A 27,938-nucleotide genomic window follows, 5' to 3' on the forward strand; every position below is an offset into this window, starting at 1 on the left:
GGGATTCCGCAAACTGGGGGGAAATCAGCAGAAATCACCTCCCCAGGGAAGACTGGTGATTTCTGCCAATCCCCCCTTTTCACTACAGGAGATGGAAGTCTCAAGGTACCTCATATTCATGATTCAGAGGATCTAACTCATTAGTTTGAACTATTCAGCCAGTTCTTTAGCTGCAAGCTGTAAAGTGTTGCCAACCCTTGGCTAGGAACTAATTTTACAAGAGGCTCACTCTGGGGTTGTGGTGGTGAGTGGCAGGCCAGAGTTGTCCCATCCTCCTAATTGGACTCGTGGCAAGCCAATTCTCCTCCACACACCACACTTCCTTCTAGGTTGGCAATGGGCAGAGGAGGCAGTTGTAACTCCTCACAAAGCTGAATTTTGGTACTAGGGCCTTCAAGGGCAATCATTACTGTATTAGTAGAGACATTAAGTATTAGGGCAGCCTAATCCTGCTTGGCACAAAGTACCTGTGTGTGTTGGGGAATGAGAATATAACACAAGACACTGTTAATTTTTTTTTGTTTTTTCTCTCTCTGTCCTTGAATCTTTTGAAGTCTTGTACAGACAGGAAAATGGAATTCCAAAATGCTTAGCTTAAGGTGTGAACTTCAAACCCAATTGGTTTAACCGAGGAGAAACTTTTGGGTGCAGTTTTATTTCAAACTGAACATTAGTTATAATTAAAATGTTTATGAACATGCTGAAAAGGCCAAGCAAGATGGGCCACCCATTGCACAGTAATGAAGAAAGTGATCAGGATTCAGCTATAAGAGCCCCTTAAGGTGCTCAGTGTTTGGAAATAAGTTTCTTTGCTTAAAACAAATACACCTCAACTTCTATATGCCAGAGACCTAAGGTTGATTCCTTGTCCTTTACATCATATTAGGCCCCTTCCTGTTTTTCCTTTTTCTGTTTCTTGAGAGCAACTGCTTACAGCCAACCTATTTTCTGTTTTGTGTTTTATCAGACCGGAAATACCTATGTAACAAAACCTGGGGTTCATTGTTGTGACTTCTTTGCAGTCCCACACTGGGACTGTGTGCATGCAGGCCAGCCATGGAAAAGATTTTCAAAGCTTTCTAGTAGACTAGGAGTGCCCCTCCTCCTTCCGGCATTTTCCTGCCAAAAATTATCACATGACCAGGGGGAGGGGCACTACTACCAGTTCTCTTTTTGCCACTGCAAAGAGAGGTTTTTCATTGCTGTTCTGAGGGGGGGTGGGTTCCTCACCTCATTCTGGAGGCTAAAGAAACTTTTTTTCTCTCAAAAGTTTTGTTGTCACCAATACCCATTCTAGTGAAGAATAAACTACACTTAAGGAAGAAATGTTTCTGCTTTTCCTCTGTGTCAGTATGGCTCAAAAGGGACCTCCTCAGGACTGTGACTATTGTGACTTTAAAATAGTGCTGATAAATGCTTATGCTGTCTGTTCTTTCTGTCACCAATTTCCCCACAAGGCATGATTTGATAGAGCTGGATTCAAGGTAGTTCATCTTGGATGAATTTCACAACAGCTGAAGACCTAATGTTTTGACATAAAAGAGCCTTTTTCTCTAGCTGTTATGAAAGTTATAGACCAGATTCCTTAATTTAGCTTACAGGGTGGTTGGTTTCTTGAGTTAAAGGGGGTGGGGGAGAGATTGAGAGCTGATGTAACTAAGATATTGAACAGGGAACCTTCATTTCACATCTCACCTCTGCAATGTACTCAATTACCTGCATAATCCTTAATACAGTCAATGGGGTATTGGGTTTAGAGAAGTGTAACTTGGATTTGGATAGGAGACCACCAAGGAAGCCCAGAGTTACTATGCAGAGGCAGGCAATGACAAACTGCCTCTATTCATCTCTTGCCTTGAAAACTCTTTGCGATTGCCATAAATTGGCTGTGACTTGATGGCACTTTCCACCAGTGATGATTTGGATTAGGACTTTACTGCAGGCAACCTTTTGCAAGATAATATTGATGCACCTTATACCAGGGGATCTCAGCCTTTTTATACTGTATCCCACCAGTCACTCTATGAAAGCACCTGGTCTCACCACAATAGAAACAGAAAGTCCACTTTTTCCAAAAAAGGACATTTATGTTTACAGACATTCTCCCTCTTTGTTTATCACTGTAGGTGGACATGGGGATTGAGGGCAAGTGAGTTCATAGTAAATGTTGTAAGAACTTAGCATCACACCACTAGTACCTCAGGGTGAGAACCACTGCCTCACAGAACTGTTGTGACAATTACTGAAATAATGTATACAGAGAGAAAGAAAGCCAGTGTGATTAAAGTGATGGAAGCTTCAAGCTAGGATTTAAGAGACCCAGATTCAAATTTCCACTCTGCCCTGGAACCTCGGGCCTGTCACATACCTCACAGGTTTGATGTAAGGATCAAATGGAGGAGATAAGAATGATGTAGCACTTTGAGTACTACATAAATGCTATAAATGGTTAATAATGAGATTAGAACAAGCGAAGATAGGTCAGTTCCATGGCTGAAAGAAAGGCAAGGGCCACATCCTTTGCATATAGGTGGTCACAGGTTCAGTCCCTTACACAATTAAAAGATATCATGTGACACATATTGCAGAAGACCATTCTCTGCTTGTCCGTGGCAGTAGATAACACTAAACTAGACTGGCCAATGATGTGACTTCTTATAAGGTAGTTCAAAGCAGAAGAAAACTGTTGATTGATGGAAGGCAAATAGATACTTATGGCTGGAAATATCTTGGGTATGTGCAGAATGAAGACTTAGAAATTTCATAATGGCACCTAGGTATCAGAAGCTAAACTGAAATTGCTGAATTGACACTGACATATAGATCAGACACCATCAGACAGACTATTCTCAGTAGAAACTGGGAAGGGATATAGCACTGCAAGAAGTAATTGTCTTTTAAATGTTTATTCATATTGCTTTAACAATTCATTGCCAGTTGGGAGTGGTTTATATTCTGCCCTAATGAGATCTTCTGAGTGGATGTTGTGTATGCAGTAATAAAGTTGTTAATCTGTATGATGTTTACATGCCCAGAATATATTTTCAAGCCTCTACAAGGCTGTTTCCCTTTTTTACTCTGTAATTTTTACATAGGGAAGATGCGGGGGGGGGGGGGGGATTCTGCTGGCTCCAGATGTGCATGCACACACATATACTGTACATATTTACAATCTTAATATTACAGAAGCCAATATCAATTGAGACCAGGCAGAAAAGATATAGAAAAGGACTCTCTCTTCTCCTTTGAGCCTGAACAATCTTAGGATCTTCACAACAAGAGTTGCTTTAACTTCCTTCATTAAAGGAGTTTAAGATCTGTGACTACCAGGGCTAGAGTGTGACAACCTTAGAGCTGGCAAGCTCCAGGTGGGACCTGGAGACCTCTGAGAACTACAACTCAACTCCAGATGACAGATCAGTTCCTCTAGAGAAAATGGCTGTTTTGGAGGGTGGACTCTACAGCATTGTATCTTCCTCCCCTCCCCAAACTCTGCCTCCAAATCTCCAAGAATTTCCCAACCTGGAGTGGGCAACCCTATGCAGCCCCATCCTTATGAAACAGGATACCAGTTGAAGGAAGGGCTGCTCCTTCTTTCATCCATTTAGATGGCAACTGAAGGCTGTATTGCTTAGGAAGACCCTTCCCTGGCTTGGTTTTAGTTGTGTTAGTCTGCCACGTTTCAGGTTAATGTTTAGTCTGTTAGTTTTTACTGTGACCCACTTTGAGCAATCGAAAAAAGCTGTATAGAAATTTAGTAAATGAAGGCAAATCCTTGCCCAGTCAGAAGTAAGAACACTGTGTGGAAAGCGTAGAACATCTGGCTCTCTGCTGAAGCTGAAGTCTTTGGGAGTTTACTTCCCACAGGAGACTTGGCGTGAGCATGTACAGCAGTAACTAGATACTAACAGAACCCTTCAGAATTGCATTATGTAATCCTGCAATACATGTCAATGCCATTACAGTTCTGGAAGAAACCCATTTTGGCTAGTAACCAATTCCACAGGGCACCAAGTACTCTGAAACCCTGAAGCCAGCCTCCATAGCTATCATTCAGACACTAAACTAAACTATATACTACCATTCCTGCAATGTGCTTTGCCATGAAACAGAAGGCATGTCTCATAGCACGTGAATCTAGAGATACCACCTTCAATACTTCCTAAACTGTGCCATCCTAGGCAGAGTGACACCCTTCTAAACCTGTGGACTCCAACGGGCTTAGGAGGATGTAACTCTGTTAAGGAGGGACACGGTGAGCTTCATATAGTAGTGGACTAATGACCATCTGGAGATTTCATGGGAATGTTATCGCTAACAGAAACTTGTTTTATGGAGGCAAAGGATTCCAAGCTAGATGGAATGTAACTATCCTATGAGCTGTACATGTTATTGGAAGCATATTAAGCTAGGAATAGGAACACTGGTGAACAAATCATGGCAGTGCACTGAATGCAGATGCTAGCAAGCAATATGGACAAGGGTGGGTGGAATGATCTTATGTCCAGATATAAATTGGGCCAAGAATCAAGATTTCAGACAAACCTTCCCATAATGGAGACAATGATATCCACCCCATTACCTCAGAGAATCCCTTGCATGATATGAGACATATGCTCATGTTTAAATTTTATTCAGACTTTTAGTCAGAAAAGGGCTGGGGAAATAGAGTTGCCAAAGGACATTTTTCTGTCCAAGAGTAACAGGGGTTGATAGCAGATGAAATTAAGTGAGGTATTTATAATATTTTGTCAGAAATGATGAGTGTGGGAGCCCTACAGAAATGTCACATTCAGCAATCTGAAAAGTTCCCGCTTCTCATTCAAAAAGTGCAGCAAATGCAACAAAAAAGTACAACACGTCTGCTGGAATGATCACGGCTTTGTCAAGGGGAGACAAAGCGTTTGCATTCATTATTCCTGCCAGAAGTCCACATATAAAAACAAAAAGGGGAAAATCTGTGCAGGGCAGAAGCAACTAAACTGTTTTGTCACATTCACAGAGCTCTCTTGCACCACTATGACCTTTTGTTTTTTTCAGACTGCTTTTTCCAGTCTGGGATAGCCAAATTACCCTCCAGTAAATCTCAATGAGTCCAATGTAAAAGACTCCTAAGGTGCACGGGTCTGCAGCACACATAACTGAATAAGTAGCCAGAAATGTTGCAGGACAGTGCTGATTCAGACCACGGTACATTTTCAGCAAAACCATGTAAGTCCATCAGCTTAACCTACTTCAAAAGGCTGTTAAGATAAAATAAAGGAAGAAAGGACAACGTACCCTACCCTGAGCTCCTTCGATGTCACCTTGCTGTAGGGTTGCCAGGTCCCCCCTGACAACTGGCCGGGGTTGGGGGGTATGGTTGCCAGTTCCAGGCTGAGGGAACTCTTGGTGATATGGGGAAACCAAGAGAGGACAGGGATTTCAGTGGGATACAATGCCACAGAGTCCACCCTGCAAAGCAGCTAACTTGTTATTTGCAGCACATGAAGATCACAGTTCTACAGAGAAACAAAATAATCTGTAAATGACACAAGGTAACTAGCAATGGTCCAAGCAAACAGGAAGGAGTAGGGTGAGTGGCAACATTGCCTGGTGATATGCAGCTTGTGATCTGGGTAATAAATACTTAATCTTCCAAAGTGTAACTGAGAGGAAGCCATCGGGGCAGGGAGGGATTGGCTATGAGTTCAGCTCTACCTTGGCAACTGCCTTTAAAGGAGGTCCATGCCAAATTATGTAGCAAAATGAATGATCTCATCTAGCAGAGAAATTTCTGCAAAGGCTTTCTTGCAAGGTGTATGCATTTTCTTCGGTTTCTTCTGAAGTGCCAAGTTAGCATTTGCTTTAAAAACAAACACCATAAGTCCTTTCCAGGCTGCCATCCTGCTAATTCTGTTTACTTACAAAGTTACAAGAGCTGTCTCTATAGATCAGCCTTGTCTCAGGCACCATCCCTCAGATAGGTACCTTTAACAACTCCCTTTAAAGCCTTAACATTTGAGTATGATGGGCCATGAAAAATGCTGCCAATCCCCAGCCACTTCCTCCCCCCGCCCCCCGCACACAATATGTGTTTTATAAACCAGCATGTAGTTTACTCTGTCTAAACACTGAACTAGTACACTGCTACAGTTCACCATGGTAACACTTAACTCTTCAGCAGCTAGAAGTCTGCCTCCAATTCTTCCCCCTTTGGCTCATGAGAAGCATGGCAATGTTTACTAAAGAGATGCTGGCAGAGCACTTCATTTAACGAAGCACTTGGCCTTTTAGAGCCCTCATTCTCCCTTCACAGAATCATGGACTTGACAAGTTTAAACAAGGGCTCCAGAAACTGACCCTTTAATATAGGAAATGTTTGTTTTCTGCTGTATATGCCATCTCATATGGATTGTTGCAAATGAATGCACACGCCCTGCTGCAAATGAACAGATGCCCCGACTCTGAACTGGAGCTATCTAATGTATGCATATGGATGAAACGACATATAGAGACAGAGACTAGAAGCAAGGAAAGGGGTACTTTTCTCTAGAATCTGCCGTGTCTAATTTTGAACCTAGTAAGTCCTCATATGGGGAGGTTTATATTGCAGTTCTGCATTGATTCAAACAAGGAGTAAAAATCTACCACTGTTATTTAGACTGACAGCATAGGGTTGCCAAGAAGCCTGGAGAAAAATGTCCTGTCTCTTTAATAGAAGATAAATGTGTAGACATGGACAGCTGAAGCTTTTAATGGCATGGAGGACCAACTTAGCAAATCTTCATGGTCTCATGTGATTTGGGGGGTTTTGTTTGAGCAAAGAGAAACTATTGGTCATTATAGTGAACAAGTTAAGGGTGTACTTAAGTCTCTCCCATACTGAAAACAGTGGGATGTCAAGATTTCTATTTTTAACTGGATAGCACTCAAGTTCTTCACCAATGTGAAGTCCAATCTAAAGCAATAATGCAAACACAGGCAAACACTTTTATTACATTGCCTTTTGAAATGATGTATGTTTCCAGAAAGCATCAATAGGAGAGTGTGTTTTAGACTCACTGTCAGGGCTTTTTTAAAAGAAAAGGCCCAGCAGGAACTCATTTGCATATTAGGCCACACCCATGATGCCAAGCCAGCTGGAACTGTGTTCCTGCTCAAAAAAGCCCTTCTCACTATCATTACCAAAGCAAGAAAAAGGCCTACCCAGATATAGTAACAAGGGATCCCAGTCAATAGCCAAAGCATTTATGGGAATAAGAGAAACATACACTCTTAGGCATTACAGCTAACTACAGATAGGAGGGAAGGTTCTGCCTTAGATGCAGACAAGCTGAATTCCCAAACTTGTTTTCATTAAACAGACAAGTTCAAATTGGCATTGGCAGGTGATTGGCCTACTCATACAAAGCAAAGAAAGAAGCAAAAGAAATCTTTTAACTGAACTGTGACTTGTTCCAACTACACAAAGTAATTCTCTAGCACAATACCATACGTACACCATTTTCCAGTCTATAATTGCTTAGGTAAAACCACAGCCCACCCAGTGCTTTTAGCATACATTTTCCTTGGCATTCAGCACCTGATATGTTGCCTAAACTAGGCAAAACTAGGTGACGTTAGCTAAAAACCCTCTCTTCATCTGGATTTCTTTAAAAAAAAATTTCCAGGGGAATTGCTGGGTGACTACTTTACAGGAAAAATAATAAGCCAGTATAGGCAGTCTATTTGTTTATGGAACTTTAATGCTATCTCTCCTGGTGGCTTTTTAAAAAGTCGCTGAACAACTATGGGGTGCTGTTAAAAAAGTGACCACTGCTCCCCACCCAAAAAGAAATAACACTGGCAAGAATTTTAAGTTATTTTCACCTCTACTACTTTAAAAAACAAAATAGACCAGTGCCTTATAAGGAGTGGATAGAATCTGTATCAGCAATAAAAGAATTACTAAAATGAGTTCATGCATCACAGTACTGAGAGTCAGCATTAATATGAACCCATTGTTTTGGGCAGAATATCTTTACAGAGACTGTTATACATTTAATAATTATTTCATTGTGAAACTGAGAATTTCTAAAGAAGCAGAGGTGAAAGCCACTTTAATTTCTTTGCAATTCTGTAGGTAATTGACCCCTCCTATTCATTCCCATTCCAAAAAAGGAAGGGCTCCTGTGAAGGATGAGACATCATTTTGCCTTCTAGTACATGAAAATATCTAATCCCCCCCCAAAAAAGTATATGTTCCTCAACTGCTGCAGTCATTATTGCCTCTACGCCAGTTCTGCCCATATGGTACCACTAATAGTGTGCCTAACATGCCACACAAGCAATACATCTTCCCAAAAGCTGAGTGGCATTTGTGTACTCTACTAAATCCTCTGTTAGAGGAAACACATGCCTTTACACAGATCACCCCCAGCAGTGTGGGAGCAAGCTGTAGCTGAAATCATAGTAGCCGGGGGCATATAAAAGGAGATTCAGACCAGCACTACCAGAACTGAGAGACCAGTTCAAGATGTGATCATTTGGTTTTTTATCACTCAGCAGAGACTGTTGCCTAGCAGAGACAAATTCTGCTGGTCCTCTGACTGTGGGCACAAGAGTAGACACTTTTTTATTATACAACAGATGAACCATTTCCAAGTGATAAATGAAGCTGCATGAATGGATGCCACAAAAGGCTTGAAATAATAGCAATTCAGAATAAGGGATGAGATCCATCTGAACCCAAGAATGGGACTGTGTTGGTGAGTGCCCTTAATAATAATAAAAAACATTTGAGAAGTGAAGTGTCATAAAGCACCAGCAAGCACACCATTAAAGCTTGTTTTCTTTTCCTCCTTAACATGTATGTTTGGGTTGGATCCAGCCAGTTTTCCCACCCCTTTGACCAACGCAAGGACCATGAGACCTGCATGAACAAAAGCTGTGTGGAACAGATACTGGAAGTAACTGGATGTGATTGAGTGAAATGCTGGTGCGATCCAACCCACTATTTCCCAAGGTCAAGCAACACACTCTGATGCCTGAAGCTTGAAAACACACACACGTTAAACCTGCCCAGTGCAAAGAAAGTATGAAATTCCCATAGTCTCTCTTGGGCTTCTGCCCAGTGGAGTCTGTAAGAACAGTTGTGAGTCATTACTGTGAACACTTCACAAAATGCTGGGCACTGGCCATTGGGCGTGAGAGGTCTGTCCTAGGTTTCTTATATGGTTTGCTTAACATTAAACCTGCTTGAGGGAGTGATGAAAATTTTGGCTGCACAGCCTTTTTTTGGGGGGGGGGGAGCATTTTCCAGTTGCTAAGATCCAGAAATTCATGCAGTACATTTTTGTCTTGCTTTTGGAGGAAGCGTTTTTACCTAGAGCTTTAATGTGGAATATTTATGCTCAGTATTTCCTCCCCTATAAAGAAAAAGGATTCACAAGCATGCATAACTGCTGTATTTTATGCATTTCATTTGCCAGATGGACAGACTAACTGACTGGGTAGAGCAGTGAAGGACCCAGTACATCTGGAAGTCAATTCTGCAGTGTTCTCTGTATGGAATTAAGTCAACTCTTTAAAGCAGTCAGCCTCCCCGTTCATACTCTGAAGCTGCCTTTTATCTCATTTCCCCCCAGGACTCACTCCAGTCATCAGAAACCCATACAGTAGCACAGAACTTTCTAGATATCGGTAAACATAACACTGCTGGAACTCAATAGGCATGCCATGTGGACAAGAAAGACTGCTGGCAACTGTGTGCGAAGGAGAGTGACAGGGATCAGAGCTGGTTAGGTTTGCAACACTTTATTATTACGACGACGATGATTCACAATCCGATGTCACCGAGGGAGTGGAGAGCACACCCTCCTGCTCGAGGCTGTTGCGCTTGTCCCACTTCAGTCAACATAAGCAGCCCCTCCAGCGCACACCTGAGCCACGTCTCCCCAGCCAAGTGGGACGGTCCCCACTCTCAGCGCCAGCCGCCCGACCGATGAGGCAGTCAGCGAGGGGGTGGGGGAGAGAGAGAGAGAGAGCGAGAGAAAGCGACCGGGGTGGGGGGAAGCTGACTTACCAATGTCTGAGTTGCAGAAAGCATCTTGGGGGTGAATGGGGACGCAGGTGCAGGCTTCCGCCACCAAGTCGCTCAAGCTCCAGCTGCCCAGCAGCGCCAAGAGACTCAGCACCCACCCCGCCATACTGCTGGACGCTCGCGGCTCCTGAGTTGTGCAACGCCACGGAAGGCAAGGGAAGAGGAGGGCGGAGGAAGCTGCCTTGGGAAACCAAAAAGCGCGGCGGCCGTGACTTGGGCAGCAGCCTCTCCTCCCCGCTCTGCCTCCTGCTCGGCGGGGCCAGCCAAGCGAGGGCGCGCGACGCTCTTCGCGGGACTTCTTGGCGGCGGGGCGGGGCGGGGCGTGGAACGAGCCCGAGAGTCTCTTTCGGCTTCTCGGCTCCCGGCCGCTGCGGGGAGTTATAGTCGAGCTCGTGCCCCTCTTGGGGTCCCGCCCCCCGGACCAATCGGAGCCCCGCATTACCTCATCCCTCAGGGAAAGGGGAGCGGCCGCCGCCTCCCAAAAAACCGACCCACACGTTTGGGAGGCGGGGTCGGAGCCAGGGATTCAGCTCCATATAGGGAATCGTGTGCGCTCGCTTTTGCTGTGCGTGTGCGTCGCTTGCGGCTGCAAGAGAGAGGTCCGCGGGGGGAGATAGCGCTGGCCGGTGGGTGAGAAGAAGCTGCGCGTCTCTGTCCCCCGCCCTTTCCCCGGTTACAGGTCGCCGCGTGTTGCTGGAAGCGGAGAGCCTTGCAAGAGGGCTGCAGCAGCATCATGCAAACCGTCGGGTAGTTAAGAGCTTGCCCAAGCTTCCCAAAGTGCTGGGACGCTCCCATCCTCTTAGTGCTCCGGAGGAAAAGGGAGATGCGTGCGTGTTCCCTCTTGCTGCACAGCCGTTCAAGCAATGGACGGGTGGCTGTTAGTAAGTTTTCATGGGAAGTCCCCAGTACCACCGGCCTCTGGAGTCTTCACCATCATGGGAAAAGCAGAACTCCTATGAGAGCTGGATTCGAATTCCCCGCGGGCAAATCACAGCGTGTATGTGGATTGTATATGCATTCACTAGAGCGTGTTAGTGGTTAGAAAACAGATGGGGACAAAGCAGTGGTTTAGGACAGAAGTACTGAAAGGTGGAGAAGTGTGTGAGTGTGAAGTGCCCTCAAATAACAGCTGACCTCATAGGGTTTTTAAAATTAAGCCGAACTGATGCACCATTGCCTTCCTCTGCAAAGTCTTCCTTGGTGGTCTCCCATCCAAGTACCAGCCCTGCTTACCTTCCAAGATCGGATGACTGGGCTATGTATTATGCCATTCCAAATCACATGAGGGAGATTAGAAGCATAAATTCCAGTGACTTTGTTGCCCTGGTTGCAAAGTTTCCTTGGGAGAGAGTAACTGTGTGTGCTTTCATCTGAATGTGAGGGCTCAGGGACCCAAAGGAATTTTTGTGTGGAGGCCCATAAGAGCTATCTCCACCCCTTCTTATCCAACTTTAAGACAAGGCTTTGCTGCTAAGATCTATGAAGGGATGTCAAACGTGGTCCGGAGCAGGGCCATATCAGCCCCCCCATCCCACCGCCGAGCAACTGGCTGTCATCTGCTTTCTTCTCCTCTCTCTCTTGCTTCCTTCTGCATCACAGCTTGCTTTGCCCGGGTTGCTCAATTGCATAGGAGCTACGGAGCAAAGCCTCTGTTTTCTCCATTGGCTGAGGCTCCTCCCTTGGGGAGGAGGGGGGAAGGATAGCTTGCTTCACCTGGCTATATCAATCATGTAGCTATTGGCTGGGCTCTTCCTCTTCCTGGTCCCCTGGGGAAGGAAGGAAAGAGCCAGAGCTTCATTTGCCCAGTTCCCTGAATCACACAGGAGAGATACAAAGAAAGCACCTTTAAGACTAACAAGTGCTAATGTTTTAAGCATGTTTTATTTTAAGTTTTTAAAAATCTTTAATTGTATTTGTCTGTGTTCTTTATATCTCTGCTACCTGGCATTAGATTTTATGACACACATGGCCCGGCCCAACAATTGTCAGATCCAGCCCTCGTAACAAAATTAGTTTGACACCCCTGCTCTGTGTAGTTTCATGTTAAAATTACTGTGTCATCATGGTTAGACTACTTGACTAGACTCTGGGAGGCCTGGATTCAAGTCACTACCCACTCATGAAGCTTGCTGGATGATCATACACCAGGCATGATCTACGTCATTGGTATGTTGTGAGGATAAAATGAAGAATTAATGTGTGCTGCCCAGAGCACCTTGGTAGAATAAAATGTACTTAGAAAACATGGATATCCTCAGTGTCATTCACTGGTGTGTTTACAATTGTTGATATGGGTCTTGTTTCTGAACATGCCAGATTATCACCACATTATATATTAAGGCCAGCATGATCTTGGAAGCTAAGCAAGGTCAGCTCTGGTTAGTATTTGGATGGGAGACCACCAAGGAACTCCAGGGTCACTACACAGAGGCAGGTAATAGCATACCACCTCTGGACGTCTCCTGCCTTGAAAACCCCATAGGGTCATCATAAGAAGTCAGCTGCAACTTGAATGGCACTTTGCATGCACATTCTTGGAAGTATCTCTGAGTGACTACTAACAGGAACGTTTTTGGGCTAGTCAATAAAAGTGCAGTCAAAAGCTACACTACAAAAAATGCTCCCCTATTCTAGAGTTCCCTATTCACCATCACAAAACAATCCCCTCTCAATTGCCCACCTACTGTATCTCAGATGGCAGAGGTAGGAGAAGATCTAAGAATCTAGGTAGGTTCCTATAGAATGAGAGAATCCTTCAAATTGCTTGGGCTTAGGCCAAGCTAGCTGGCAACTGTATTTTGTACCAATCTTAGTTTCCCAAGCATTTTTATGGCAGCATAACAGTGTGGTAGGACAGGATGACAAACTCAGTGTTTGAACGTGGGTATTTCCTTGCCCAGATGGGTAGGTAAGTAGTGCCTCAACAATGAAGAAGCACTCAGCGACAATGAGAATGCAAGGGGCTTAAGGGAACAGTCAGAGCCTTTCAAAGAGCCTGTATAAAGGGGGATTTGCTGTGAGGCTGAGAAGGATTGAAGGAAAGGTATGTTATATTTCGATGGCTGACTTCCTATCTCTTAATCACAGGTAAAAGAAACCCAGTGTCACAAGTATACAGATCCAAAATGTGTAACAGCTACATGCAGATTTTAAGCATTGGTTACCATGTACTGAAACATTTGTATGAATGTCAAGCAGCACTGAACTCTTTATGGATCAATATTTAGATATTGTTATCATAGTAAAACTTTGCTTATGGAGCTGTGCAAAACATTGATTGATGCTGAGTTTAGCATGTAGTCAAAAGGAACATGTGGAAACATGAGAACCACAGCTACAATGTATTAAACTGCATTGTTAAGACTAGGTATTGTTCAACCAGACCTGCAGTATAGTCCATTCCGCCGCCTCACAATTCTGCTAGCTGATTCTCTTGCATGTATAGACCAGGTCTTAGTGCAGGGGTGTCAAACTAATTTGTTATGAGGGCCAGATCTGACATAAATGAGACCTTGTCAGGCCGGACCATGTGTGTCATGGAATGGAATGCCAGGTAGCAGACACAGACAAACACAGATTTTTTTTAAAAAAAAAAACTTAAAACACTAGCACTCCTGCAATAGTTTATTTAACAGTCTCTGATAACTGACACCTCCTCTTCTGAATTATTGCATCAAAAACTAGAGACGATATCTGTGCTGTAGCAGTCTTGAGTGTGCTGTTCAGATGTTGTTCAAGACTGTATCTATAAGTTGCAAACCTATTTTTGATTTGCTCACGGGTCTCATAGGACCCCTCTGGGGGTTGATCCATCCCCTGGGCTGCATGTTTGACACCCCTGACGTAGAGGCTATAAAACATCAGCAGACATGGGGTATTCCCCCTTTCCCCAAACAGGGCCCATATTTGACTACTGCTTATACCTCGGTGGTTCTGTTATCCCTGCTAGTTGCCCACCCCATGATTTTTGTAATCTTAACAATAAAATGTCAGGGAAGCTACTATTATTCAGTCAATCAGTCAGTTGATTTGTGTATGCCATTGTATACCCAGGGGTGGCCAAACTGTGGCTTGGGAGCCACATGTGGTTGTTTCATACATATTGTGTGGCTCTCAAGGCCCCCCCCCCCCAAATCAGCTGGCTTGAAGAAGGCATTTCTCTCTTTAAATCACTTCGCCAAGCCAGCTGGCAGCTTGGAGAATGCATTCAAAGTTATATGTTACTTTTTTACCACCTCTCCTCCCCCATCTATCCTTCCTTCCTTCTTTGTCTTGCGGCTATCAAACATCTGATGTTTATTCTATGTGGCTCTTACCGTTAAGCAAGTTTGGCCACCCCTGCCGTATGCTTTCTTTAATACCTAAATTTTGTCCCGACATTTCAAATAACAAGCCTACAGTTTTCACCCACCATATTCCACCAGCGCTTGGGTGCACAAAATGATGAAACTCTGAGGTTCTTTTCTCAAAATATCTTACAGATATTTGAGTTCAGAATACAAGCAGGTTATGAAGGAGATAACTGATGACTCAAGCAGTGATAAGTGCCTTCTGAAACCGAAGGTCATCGCTTCCAGATTTTAAGTTTCCTCTGGACGCAGATAGCACCTTATAACAGTTTGGAATGTGTCTGAGTATTATGCTAGAGGGCACTGTGTTGCAAGAGATTGAGTCCTTGGAACTTTATTGGAAAGAAATAAAATTATGTTGCTCACCTCTGGAGATAATTAAAGGTTCAATGGATTGGATTCTCAGTTCTTTACAATGTCTTCCTTTGCTAAATTGCCACTGAGATACCTCTGTTCTCCTTCAGAACCATTTTTTATGTGGATGTTCACTTCTTTTGTCAGCATGGAATATCTGACATGCTGTTGCCAAAAGATGCCTGAAGAAGGTGAACAGTGATAGTAGCTAAAACTCATTGGCATCTTACAGGACACTATTAAACAGTGATAAATGAGATCATCCACAAATAAAAATGGATGTTTTTTCACTCTTGTTAGATGTGATCATGAGCATTTAAAAGACTTGAGGATCTAAAGGTAGCTGCTTTTGAATCAGCAAAACCCTGTAAATATTTTTAAGGGAACAAAGATTGTAATTGAATTGGCAATGTTACATGCTCCCACAACTTCTTGCTGACTTTTGTTTTTGTATATGCCTAGAGTTTTCTTGAGAAAAGTGAACTTACATTAAAATAAATCTCCAAGGCAGAACCTTCCACACACACACATTGTGAATGAATACTTCTCTTCAAAATCTGCAGTGTTTCCTTCCATGCTTGAAGAAGGAGGACACCAGTGCAGATATTTACAACTCTTAGGCTAGTGCCAGCCAGTTATATGTGTGGCCAGGAGATACTGCCTGCCTCTATAGGGGTTCCCCACCTGAACAAGGGGATCCCAAACTAAGGAAACAAAATAGGTTATTGTCAGAAATAGGCCAAGGAAACACTCTTTTTAAAATAGCAAAGAAACATAAATGTCCATAGTTGTGTTAAAATACACCATGCCTACCCTTGCAGTGCAGGGCATCTCTGTACTCTGTATAAAAATATATGTGGTACACTTGTAAGAATTCCTTTCAATATGAGCTGGTGTCTGGGTTGCAGGCAGCTTTTGCTATCACCACAGCAGTGTCCCAAAGTGAACAGCCATCATTCACTTTACTTAGGAACACCACTGTTGTAGAGTCAAAATTTTGCTCATGGTGGCTGTATCCATGGTCAAAAAACTTGCTCTTACCTCCCTCTTCATCTTTATGGCTATTATGCAGTCCCATAGGGACTGGGCTTTTCCAAACCAGCCATGGAGAAGCACTAGCAAGCTTTACAGAGAAGTTTCTAAAGCCCAAGAGTGCTCCCCCTTCCCTTTGTTCAGGAAATAAAAAACAAAGTGAACCAAACCACCAAATCAGGCAAACCAATGAACCACAAAATGAAACAAACCGCCATTTTTGCATTCCATGTCCATCCGTACTTCTTGTAGAAGGTCTACATGAGGCAATCATGATCTCTGTCACTCTCGTGTTGATGATGGTAGGGGTTGATTAACCAAGCAGTCAGGTGTAAGGATTTGAGCCCTGGGTGGCAGATCTGGCCTAATTGTAGAAGACTCTCCTATGATTGGAGGGATTTGACGAGCACAAATTGTGCCGGTTATGTTTGGGTGAAGGTCACAATATTACCTCATGCCTGGCCTGCTGCCACCTTACATTGAAAGCTAGAGAAGGAAGGGCAACTAGAGTTAAAGTAGCTTTGTGGGGGAAAGCGTTGGGAGCTCCAGGACCAAATTCAAATAAACTCCCAGGTAGGCACAGAAAAAATATCAAGGGCTGAATTGGTAGGCTTGGTACTGAACCCCTTGATGCCACAGCTGCCTGAAAAATCAACCATTACTCATTGGCCTTGGAGCCACAAAAAAAAAAAATTGAAGAAAAAGGTGAAACGTGTGCCTCATACCTCATTCTGCCATTCACTGTCACTTCAACACTGATTGTCACCCAAGCACTGACAATCCCCCTTGCCCTGACATCAGACTTCACTTTCACCTCAGAGTCAACATTATTTACTCAGTCATCATCACCCTGATTGAGCGGTCTTCTGGCAGTCTGTGGACTTCTCTACTCATGCTCACTCCTTACAGCAGCAAAGGGAGAACTGAAGGAAGAGTGCTGTCTCCTCCTCTGTCATGTGACCCTTTGGGCAAGAAAGCCTACACTGAAGATGGAGGGGGAGTACTCTTGGTCTCTAGAAACTTCTCTATAAAGCTTACTAGTTCCTCTCCATGGCTGTGCCTGCCCAGAAGACCACTTGATGAACAATGGTTACAGGTGAGTGCAACTCCATTTCCCCCATAGCTCTGTATAAGACTGTTTCTTGGCTATATTGGAGTGTGGCAAAAGGCTAAGAGACAGACAATCTGTCAGTGGTAAAAACATCCACACAAACTTGCATACCACTGGTGGAACCAACCCAATTCTGCCTTCAGACTCGGTCCCGTCAACTCCCTTTTGAGTTGCCAAAAGGGAGCTTATCTTCTTCCTGCCACTAGGGCACACTGCCACCACCTGCTCAATTTAAGGGTTCCTGACCGAGAAGAACAGGATTCCCAATCCCCCCTCCTGCCAGTTCTGAAGTCTGGCCTCAAGGTCCTCTGCCAACCCAGCACCTGGTTATGACAGAGACCAAAATCCTTCTTTGGAAGACCCCTGAAGGATTGGCACCCTTGCCAACTGTATGCCTTTCCTACTCCCCTCTTGCAGTAGTGTGGTCTAAGGCGGTTGGGGAAACTATGTGGTACAGAGGGACTACCTTTTAAACAGACAAAACATTTATTTACAGCATACGACTATATACATGCATTTAAAAACTGTGAACAAAAGAATTAAATCAAACTAGGAAAAAATGCTCCTTCTTTCCCTGCTATACAACTGTCCCTGACCATACCATCCAGAACCGACTCATCAGTCTCCAAGACTCAAATCAAACTGCCCGCTTCCTGCCAAAAACCAATAATATAAAACCCCGTTCCTACCCAGGAACTGGTTTACCTGCTTGCAGCATTCTTGGAGACCAGCTTGACAGACTTCCTGTCACTTTAGGAGGCCTCCTCAGAATTGCTGTTCCCAGAAAGGAGGGGAAGAAGAGGAAGAGACTAGGCCCAAAGCCTGTCCCCAGTTTGACAACCTCCTCCTAGGCAACTCCCAGACAAACACCAGCCAAAATGGCGTATCTCCACAACCACCATCCAAGTGAATGAGTTGCTGTGATGTCACTGGATGTTCCTGAACATTCTGACTGTTGAGGCGAAGGATCCATCATACAGTTTTGATAGAAAGTGTAGCTATACAAAACTCAGGTTGACTGGATTTAAAAGATAACCTTATCTAGTAGCAGGAAACACTAGGTGATAACAGATGGACAGTTTGGGATAAGTCACCGGGTCCGGATGGCATATATCCGAGAGTTCTGAAAGAACTCAAAGCTGAACTTGTGGATCTTCTAACAAAAATCTGTAATCTTTCATTGAAATCTGCCTCCGTTGCTGAGGACTGGAAGGTAGCAAATGTCACCCCCATCTTTAAAAAGGGTTCCAGAGGAGATCCGGGAAATTACAGGCCAGTCAGGCTGACTTCAATACCGGGAAAGTTGGTAGAAACCATTATCAAGGACAGAATGAGTAGGCACATTGATGAACACGGGTTATTGAGGAAGACTCAGCATGGGTTCTGCAAGGGAAGATCTTGCCTCACTAACCTGTTACATTTCTTTGAGGGGGTGAACAAACATGTGGACAAAGGAGACCCGATAGATGTTGTTTACCTTGGCTTCCAGAAAGCTTTTGATAAAGTTCCTCATCAAAGGCTCCTTAGAAAACTTGAGAGTCATGGAGTAAAAGGACAGGTCCTCTTGTGGATCAAAAACTGGCTTAGTAATAGGAAGCAGAGAGTCAGTATAAATGGGCAGTCTTTGCAGTGGAGGACGGTAAGCAGTGGGGTGCCGCAGGGCTCGGTACTGGGTCCCATGCTCTTTAACTTGTTCATAAATGATTTAGAGTTGGGAGTGAGCAGTGAAGTGGCCAAGTTTGCGGATGACACTAAATTGTTCAGGGTGGTGAGAACCAGAGAGGATTGTGAGGAACTCCAAAGGGATCTGTTGAGGCCGGGTGAGTGGGCGTCAACGTGGCAGATGCGGTTCAATGTGGCCAAGTGCAAAGTAATGCACATTGGGGCTAAGAATCCCAGCTACAAATACAAGTTGATGGGGTGTGAACTGGCAGAGACTGACCAAGAGAGAGATCTTGGGGTCGTGGTAGATAACTCACTGAAAATGTCAAGACAGTGTGCGTCTGCAATAAAAAAGGCCAACGCCATGCTGGGAATTATTAGGAAGGGAATTGAAAACAAATCAGCCAGTATCATAATGCCCCTGTATAAATCGATGGTGCGGTCTCATTTGGAGTACTGTGTGCAGTTCTGGTCGCCGCACCTCAAAAAGGATATTATAGCATTGGAGAAAGTCCAGAGAAGGGCAACTAGAATGATTAAAGGCCTGGAGCACTTTCCCTATGAAGAAAGGTTGAAACGTTTGGGACTCTTTAGCTTGGAGAAACGTCGACTGCGGGGTGACATGATAGAGGTTTACAAGATAATGCATGGGATGGAGAAAGTAGAGAAAGAAGTACTTTTCTCCCTTTCTCACAATACAAGAACTCGTGGGCATTCGATGAAATTGCTGAGCAGAAAGGTTAAAACGGATAAAAGGAAGTACTTCTTCACCCAAAGGGTGATTAACATGTGGAATTCACTGCCACAGGAGGTGGTGGCGGCCACAAGTATAGCCACCTTCAAGAGGGGTTTAGATAAAAATATGGCGCACAGGTCCATCAGTGGCTATTAGCCACAGTGTATGTGTGTATATAAAATTTTTTGCCACTGTGTGACACAGAGTGTTGGACTTGATGGGCCGTTGGCCTGATCCAACATGGCTTCTCTTATGTTCTTATGTTCTTATGGGATGGTTGGGAGGCATTCCAAATTGGGCCAGCCAGCTCAAAAAGAGCTGTCCCAAAGCCTCCACGTGCTCCTCAGCCAAGCACTTGCATCCCATTTGTCAGGCAGCCAGGCACCTCCAGACACGGAGGCACCTCAGAAGTCCGACCACTCTTCCCCCAACAAGTTAAGCGCTCAAGCGCTCCCGATAGGTTTTAAGGGGGTGGGGGATGGAAGTGGCTTGGGGCAGCTTGGTGCTTTCACACAGTCAAGTCGCCTCGCATCTGCCCTGCCGCTTCCAGATGCCGACTTGGTGACTGGCTGTTGGCTCAGAAATTTGCTACCACTTCGGAAGTGGTAGCTTTTTGAGCCTGCCTGCAGAGGCTGGAGGACAGAGTGAAGATGGGATGGGGATGGACAGCAGGTGTTTGTGTGTGTAAGGATTTTTTGGGTCAATTTCAGAACCATCTCTAAATCTGTGCAAAGTGCCAGTCCATAATCACCCACTGTGTACTATTGATAGAGATGTGTAAGGCTGAGTACTGCAAAACCAAGTGGGTTGGAGTCTACAACAGTGGCTGCAGGAAAAGGAAAAGAGAAACAGGAATCTGAAGGAAGGAGGGATAGCAAAGATTAAAAGTTCTCAGTGACTAGAAAAAAGAGGGCCTGAATGTTGGTAGGAGTGAGCTGAGAAGGCAAGAGATCTTGGCACTGAGAAAACAACAAGGCCCAAAAGTTATTCATTCTACAACCCAAACTTTGACTACAAGTATTTCTTCTCCTTCCTGCAGCTTCATAGGGAAGGTGACTCAAGTAGGGGCACATTGCAAGGTATGGTTTGGGTAGCAGCTGCATGATGAGTAGATGAGAACAGCCTAATGAGCCAGTCTACAGATGTTTAAAGATGCTCCAGCTGACCCAACAACCTGGGCCATATCAGCATTCAATTGGCATAGTTTTGTTAAAATCAGTCTATCTTGCTTTGCAAAGCAGTAAGCTTGAACCTTATGTTTTGTGTGTGTGAGAGAGTGTGTGTGTGTTTGTAGAATAGTGTCCCTGTTATACAAGCCTTTACCATCCAAAAGTTCTGCTTATCTCAGTCCACTGTGCATTCACAATGAAGCCTTACGTCAATGCAGCCATCTATAAATAGCATTCCCATTTGACCAAACTTTTTATTATCCAACTGTATTAAATGTCCTTGTGGGTTATTTATTCATTTTTTAAAAAGCATCCAGGGAAAAAAAAAATCTGGCACAACTCCTAAACATGAAATCCTTGCCCAAATGGTGATTGCATACATCAAGAAGAAACCTGTTTTTAATCCACTCATTGCTGAAGTTTGCCCTTCCTATATGCCAGGGGTGGCCAACGGTAGCTCTCCAGATGTTTTTCTGGCTACAACTCCCATCAGCCCCAGCCAGCATGGCCAATGGCTGGGGCTGATGGGAATTGTAGGCAAAAAACATCTGGAGAGCTACCATTGGCCACCCCTGCTATATCCTACCTAGCCAGACCTGTGTTTTCAATAGCAGGGAGAAAATGTCTTCTTGGCCATCAGGAGCAATTCCTATCCACCCCCACCCCCAGGATAAACTGCAGACCTCCTGTTAGCTCACACTGCCTTTGTGTCAGAAATCCCATTGTAACATTGCAATATACATTAATATCGAGAGCCATACCATTTGTTTCTTCTTTCATAAGGATGCAGTTCTCTGGAGGCTTACTGGATTCCTTTTTGGAAACCTTAAAAAGTCATTTGCGTACGCAAGCTACAATTTATTTGCAGTTAGACCGGCTGAGGATAAAGCCTCCATAAATTCCTTCTCTGTGTTGGTGATTTTTGTAGGAACAAAATTGCTTCCTTGCTGTCTCTTTGAAAGCTGCACCTACCGCTTTCTGTTGCTTGTCTACATGCCTATAAAATTTCAGGAACTACTAGGAGGTTACAGGAGTCAAGTCACTTTCCTGTCTGCATGTCAGAGACAAGTGAGACTTCCTCCTGTTCCCATGCTTCACATTACAGGCAAATTATATAATTCTAATCTTTATTCCCTTGTATTTCTAGTGCATCTATCAACCTGTAGAACAGGCCATGTATTATTTAAGAAGAGAATGCTCAGTTCAGGATTGGAATGCCTTTCCTAATGAGGACCTAACTAGACATTATGATTTTTTTTCATGGGTTGGGTCTGGATTCTCCAATCCAATTTTCAGACCACCAGTCACATATTATGCTGCTGGGAATTCATTTCCCAAGTATGCAGGTGCATGATTTGGATTGGGACCAGGGCGCTGGAAGAGAAGCTTCAGCATTTGCCCCTCACAACCTGAAATGGCCCTGGGGCAGTACTGCCCATTATAGGGAAGCAAAAGTATTGATGGGCTACATGTGGAGCTCCCAGCAAGGCAAATAGTGCCTTTCTGTGGCATTTTAGGTCAGGCAAACAGAAGGGGAGGAGAGATAAAGCACTTTCTTACTGCACACCATGCCTGGTCCCAATCTGGCACAGGCCCATATGTACTGGGGAAATGGATTCCCAACAGGATGTCATGTGGCTGATAATCTGAAGGTTGGGTCAGAGGAGCTTGGTAGCAAAATTAAACTCCATATTTTAGGTTTATGGCTTAAGGTTCACTCATTTCTTTTGTTCATCCTTCCTTCTAATGGCCTATCTGGAAGGCAGCAAAACAGGGGCATCTAGAGACACAACAGGGATTTATTTCTGTGTTTGTGAGGGACTCTCCAGGTACATAGAAAATATCACTTTGCCATTAAAGGACCCCCACCTTTAAAAAGGACCTGTTGTACTCTTTGGCACAAAATGTTGAGAGTTCTTGACTTTTAGGTTTGGAGTCAAAGATGGAACAAGGGGGCAGGGAGGACTGTCCTGACTGACCAGTTAACAAATTGTAGTATGTATAATATTCTAAAAGGAACTTACGGTCACGGAATGTGCCCCTTATGGCACTCATTTCTTGAACATACTGTGATATATCCAGGATTCGTTTTGTAGAAAAATAGGTGGTGGAGTCATTAGTATAACTCATTAGTATATGCCACACCCCCACCAGCCAACAGCAACCCGACGCAAGAAAGGAGAGCCCCAGGCAAGTGAGACCTGCTTGGGCTGGCTAAAGATCTAGCCAGACAAAGCAGGCCTTGCTCACCTGTGGCTCTCTTTGGCCACCTTCCCCCACAGTCAAAAGACCAGCAAGCTACCATTGCCCAAAATCACATAAGAAGTGGAGAAAGGGTGGTGAGGGCTTCTCCAGGGGTTAATGAGGGGTTCTAGGGGTGTGGCAAAGCTTCTGGTGGCTGGCGGGCTGGCTTCCTGCTCTCCTAATCCAGAGATTGTTATGCAACTGCATTTACTATTCAATGGACAAAGTAGGTTGGGAGGAGGAGGGGGAACCCTCAGAAAGGTTCAGGAGCTGTGCTCCTGTGAGTTCCTGCTGAATTCAAGGCCTGTGTATATCGCTTATTGTAAGTAGGATCCTATTTATGTAATTTCTGTACCACTTTAACTTGTTATGTGAATACTTATGCTATGCTTCAGTTCTTTCAGAACATTCCAGACTTTTAAAACCCTAACACACTAGTTATTGAATGTCCCATTTTGTTGATTGTACTGGCTCACTCTGTGTAATCTGCCTGGAGTCCCTGTGAGAAGGATGGACTATAAATAATGTAAATAACATTTTAAAAAACAAAATAAATAAAATATAATTCTTCTGGGAAAGGATGAGACATGTTTTGAGGCTCTGAAACCTTTGAGGCAGAATGGAGTTGGAGAAGTTGTTACCCGCTCAGAGACCATTTGGGAAAGGACTCTGAATCAAAAATAATAAATAATAAATAAATAAAGTTGTATGAGGTTCAAGGGGGGAAACACTTCCTCCAGTTGCCCCTCGAGAAGAATTCTTTCACTTGTGAAGGGATACAGAATCCCTAACAGCTTAAATTGTCCTAAAATGGGGAATTTAAGTACAGACAGGGGTATTAGGGTTGCCAAGTCCAATTCAAGAAATATCTGGGGACTTTGGGGGTGGAGCCAGGAGACTTTGGGGGTGGAGCCAGGAGACATTGGGGCGGAGCCAGGAACAAGAGTGTGACAAGCATAATTGAACTCCAAGAGAGTTCTGGCCATCACATTTAAAGGGACCGCACACCTTTTTAAATGTCTTCCTTCCATAGGAAATAATGAAGGATAAGGGCACCTTCTTTTGGGGCTCATAGAATTGGACCCCCTGGTCCAATCGTTTTGAAATTTGGGGGATACTTTGGGGAGAGGCACTAGATACTATATTGAAAATTTGGTGCCTCTACCTCAAAAAACAGCTCCCCTAGAGCCCCCGAAACCTCCAGATCAATTCCCCATTATACCCTATGAGAAGACGTTTCCCTCTCCACCCCCCTCCCCCCCGCCCCCCCCCCTTTCTGGGAAATCTGATGCAGGAGACAGAACTCACTCACCTCCGGAGGTGCAAAGGCACATGGTCCTTTGGGGGCGTGGCTGGGCTCCCCTCCCTTCACCGGCCAGCTGACTGGGGGTGGGAAGCAGCCTGAGAAAACGGAAGAGCTCTGGCTGCTGCGATCGGGGCTGGGTGGGAAGGGCTGCCGTTCTCCCCCCCCCCCCGCTTTCCCTTTTATGGCCAGCGGGGGGAGGAGGCTCCAAATCGGGAGTCTCCAGGCCTAGCGGGGGATTTGGGACCCCTAAGGGGTATGTATGCCATGAAGAGCTCATCCCCCAATGCCAGTCACACCCACTAAAAAAACCTGCCATATGGCACAGGGAAGTAAAAATAATACCTTTCTTGCATTGCCCTTCCCAGGTTCTAGATGAGCATGGTCAGTGTTACAGAGCAATTGTGCATTAGCACAAAACGTCTGATGTGCAGGATCAGGGCTTTTTTGGTAGAAAAAGCCCATCAGGAACTCTTTTGCATGTTAGACCACACCCTCTGACAACACCATTGTTTCACACAGGGCTTTTCTGTAGAAAAAGCCCATCAGGAACTCATTTACATAAGCATGAATTTTACCTTTTTTTTTCTTTTTAATTATTTTAGACACTGGCAGAGGTCAAGAAAAAGAGGGTTGGGGGGAGGAGGAAACTTTGTAATATATTGGTTAATATTTTGGAATTTATGGTTGATGAATATCTTTAAATATGTTGCAGAAATAATAAAAATTGGTTTAACAGGAACTCATTTACATACTAGGCCACACTCCTTGACACTAGGGTTGCCAAGTCCACTTCAAGAAATATTTGGGGACTTTGGGGGTGGAGCCAGGAGACTTTGGGGGTGAAGTCAGGAGCAAGGGTGGGACAAGCACGATTGAACTCCAAAAGGAGTTCTGCCCATCGCATTGAAAGGGACTGCACACCTTTTAACTGCCTTCCCTCCATTGGAAATAGGGACTAGACTATAGAGATCGGTTCTCCCTGGAGAAAATAGCTGCTTTGAAGGGTGGACTCTATGTAAGTATCCCCCCTGAAATCCCTCCCCCAAGCCCCGCCCCCAAATATCCAGGAATTTTCCAACCTAGAGTTGGCAAGCCTAGGTAGGAGAGTTGAGACATGGGAAGAATGATGTTCTGCAGGATGATCTACATTGTATATAATAATAATTATTGCCCCATAAGGCATACAGTTCCCAGTTAGGTGTAGTGAGAGCCAGTTTGGTATAGTGGTTAAGTGTGCGGACTCTTATCCGAGAGAACCAGGTTTGATTCTCCACTCCTCCACTTGTAGCTGCTGGAATGGCCCTGGGTTAGCCATAATTATTGTAGGAGTTGTCCTTGAAAGGGCAGCTGCTGTAAGAGCCCTCTCAGCCCCACCCACCCTACAGGGTGTCTGTTGTGGGGGGAGAAGATATATAAGATTGTGAGCCACTCTGAGACAATGATTCAGAGAGAAGGGCGGGGTATAAATCTGCAGTCTTCTTCTTCAGTTGTTTATCTGCCATATGTGATGCCTTGCGGGCTTCTTTGCAATAAAGGGACATTACGTACTGAAGGCTTCTATAGACCAAACCTATAGTTTGCTTATGGGTGCTTTCACACATGCTAAATAAGGCACTTTCAATCCACTTTCAATGTACTTTTAACTTGATTTTACTGTGTGAACTGGCAAAATCCACTTGCAAACAATTGCTGAAATGAATTGTAAAGAATACAATTGAAATTGTATTATTTAGCATATGTGAAAGTGCCCTATATCTCAGCCTCATAATGGAAAGCACATGCACCCCTCCACAAACATTCAGTTGCCTTACTGTTTTTAAATGAAATAAATGTCCCAGTACATAGTTTTTTCACAGCCCATAAAACTTTTTTCCAGTCTTTCCTTATTTTGATGTATTTGTCCATGCACGGAGTATGGTTCAGCTAGCACTAGGTACTGTATACTTTTAAATCCAATCTAATTTTACCTCAGTGTGTTTGCAACATGTTTAACATGCATGAAATAAGTAGATTTTAGCAGGTCTGCTCAGAATTCTACTGAAGTCTATTCCATGGGGCTTGCTCCCAAGAACGTGTTCTCTGGATGTCATCAGCACATTTTCATAGTAGTAGTTCTTCATAACAATGTGCATTGTAAGCTTCAGAATACTTGGGAGGCCCTTTCCCCCAGTAGAATGTTGAAAGTTCAGCTCTTTATTACCGATGCGAGCTAGTCAAACCACTTGTTCTCCTTTTCATATCTTCAATTCAACACCCCCCCCCCTCCAATTTCTTGCTGGCAGTGGCAGAGCTGGTTTCAACTTGAAACGTTTGAAATTAAACATTTCTGAAAGGCATCTGTAGATTTTTGACATGGATGGAACAAAGGGATTTCAGATAAATGAGGGTACTTTGGAAAGGCAAAAGAGAGCAGGAGTTCCCAATGTTTCTATGCCTGGCACTCCAGCAAGTAGTTAAAGATCAGTTCTTCCCCCTGTTGTTCCTTTGTGTGTACCAGTCTTTGGCTTATGCAGTGAACTGCAATTAAAATGTCTGGAATGCCTCACATTTTTAAGAGTGCTTTACGGGGGCTTGGTGGCATTGTGGCTGCATGCTGGTGGAATTCAAGAGCAGACGTAACTGTGATTGTGGGCTGAAGTATCTGATTGGCGTATCTTGAAAGAGATGCTGTCTTTAAACTAAGGAGAATAGAGCATGATAAATCATACGCAGAGGAAGCATTCAGCTGTCTCATTTATATCCTGCTCTTCTCCTAAATAGCATTCAGGGAGTTATCCATTTTATCTTCACAATAACCCCTTGAGGTAGATTAGGTTCAAAGATAAAGACTTGCCCAAAACTACCTGGGAAACTTTATACTGGAGTCTGTTTTCCTGGTCCACATCCAGCCTTTGTAATATTTAGCACTGGGAGATACATAATCGATGACTGGATCCTAACTACATTTTCCATTAGTGGAATGGAACTTTCCTTTCTTCCATTTCTGGGGGACAGGGGTCCCTAAAGGAGATGGCCTGAAGCAGGAAAGAGGAATTGTTGGGAAATTGCAGCTGAGTCTGGATTAACCCCAGATCAATACAGTCTTTAAAAGAAATAACAGTTTACCAAAGTTCTATCTTTTGTCCATACTTTTTCCCCCTTCCAAGGCTAATAACAGAGCTGGTTTTGATCAGTGAAACTGTGTGGGGTGGAAGAGTTAAAATTCTTCTTCCCCTCCCTGTGTGATCCTGGTCCATACTGGATACCTCATACGATTGCTACTTCTTTTTTTAAAAAAAATCTGAGAAGAACCAGCCACCAGTTCCCTGTCTTCATTTGGCCTCCGCCCTCCCACTTCCCCAATCTGGGGATTGGATTAGCTACTGTGGCAGAGTCTTAACCTGGGAGCACGTGGTCTATGCCATGTACTGAAATGGTTTTATGTGTATTTTTTAATTTGTTATAACTGCTTTAAATTGTTGTAAACCCCCCTGAGCCTTATGGGAGGGTGGGACAGAAAGATAAATAAATAAATAACCTACATCTCTCTGAAGCACTTTCAAATGCCTGATCTGCTAATAACTTCCTTTAAAAAAAAAACTTAGGCAAGCACCTCTAAAAGGCACTTTTTCTGCACCTTAAGAATATCTGCTTGTGTTTGTTTGTTTTTAAAAAATCACTAATTTTTATTTATATTTTCTAGGCATTATTCTGTATAAAAGTTAGTTCCTGTCCTAACAGTGTGATTGAGAAATAAAACTCTGGATTTCCTTGCCAACAAATACGTGGACTCTTTATCCTTCCTATCCATCCAGCTTGATAGGTCTTATCAGGGCTTTTTATGTAGAAAAACCCAGCAGGAACTATTTGCATATTAGGCCACACCCCTGACACCAAGCCAGCCAGAACTGCATTCCTGCTAAAAAAAAAAGT

At 44.0% G+C, this 27,938-nt stretch overlaps 2 protein-coding genes across 3 annotated transcripts in view; one reads left to right on the forward strand and one right to left on the reverse strand.

Moving 5' to 3' along the window:
• Window positions 1-10,565, reverse strand: part of TIMP3 (TIMP metallopeptidase inhibitor 3) — a 61,247-nt gene extending 50,682 nt beyond the window's left edge. Inside the window, exon 1 of the mRNA XM_060245550.1 lies at window positions 10,046-10,565. Within this exon, the coding sequence (XP_060101533.1) occupies window positions 10,046-10,502 (457 nt within the window). The 5' untranslated portion in view covers window positions 10,503-10,565. The remainder of the gene's footprint in view (window positions 1-10,045) is intronic.
• Window positions 1-27,938, forward strand: part of SYN3 (synapsin III) — a 288,932-nt gene that overhangs the window by 134,513 nt on the left and 126,481 nt on the right. The window lies entirely within an intron of this gene.

Source organism: Heteronotia binoei, chromosome 8 (assembly GCF_032191835.1).
Source record: "Heteronotia binoei isolate CCM8104 ecotype False Entrance Well chromosome 8, APGP_CSIRO_Hbin_v1, whole genome shotgun sequence".
In the NCBI taxonomy this organism is placed as follows: Eukaryota; Metazoa; Chordata; class Lepidosauria; order Squamata; family Gekkonidae; genus Heteronotia; species Heteronotia binoei.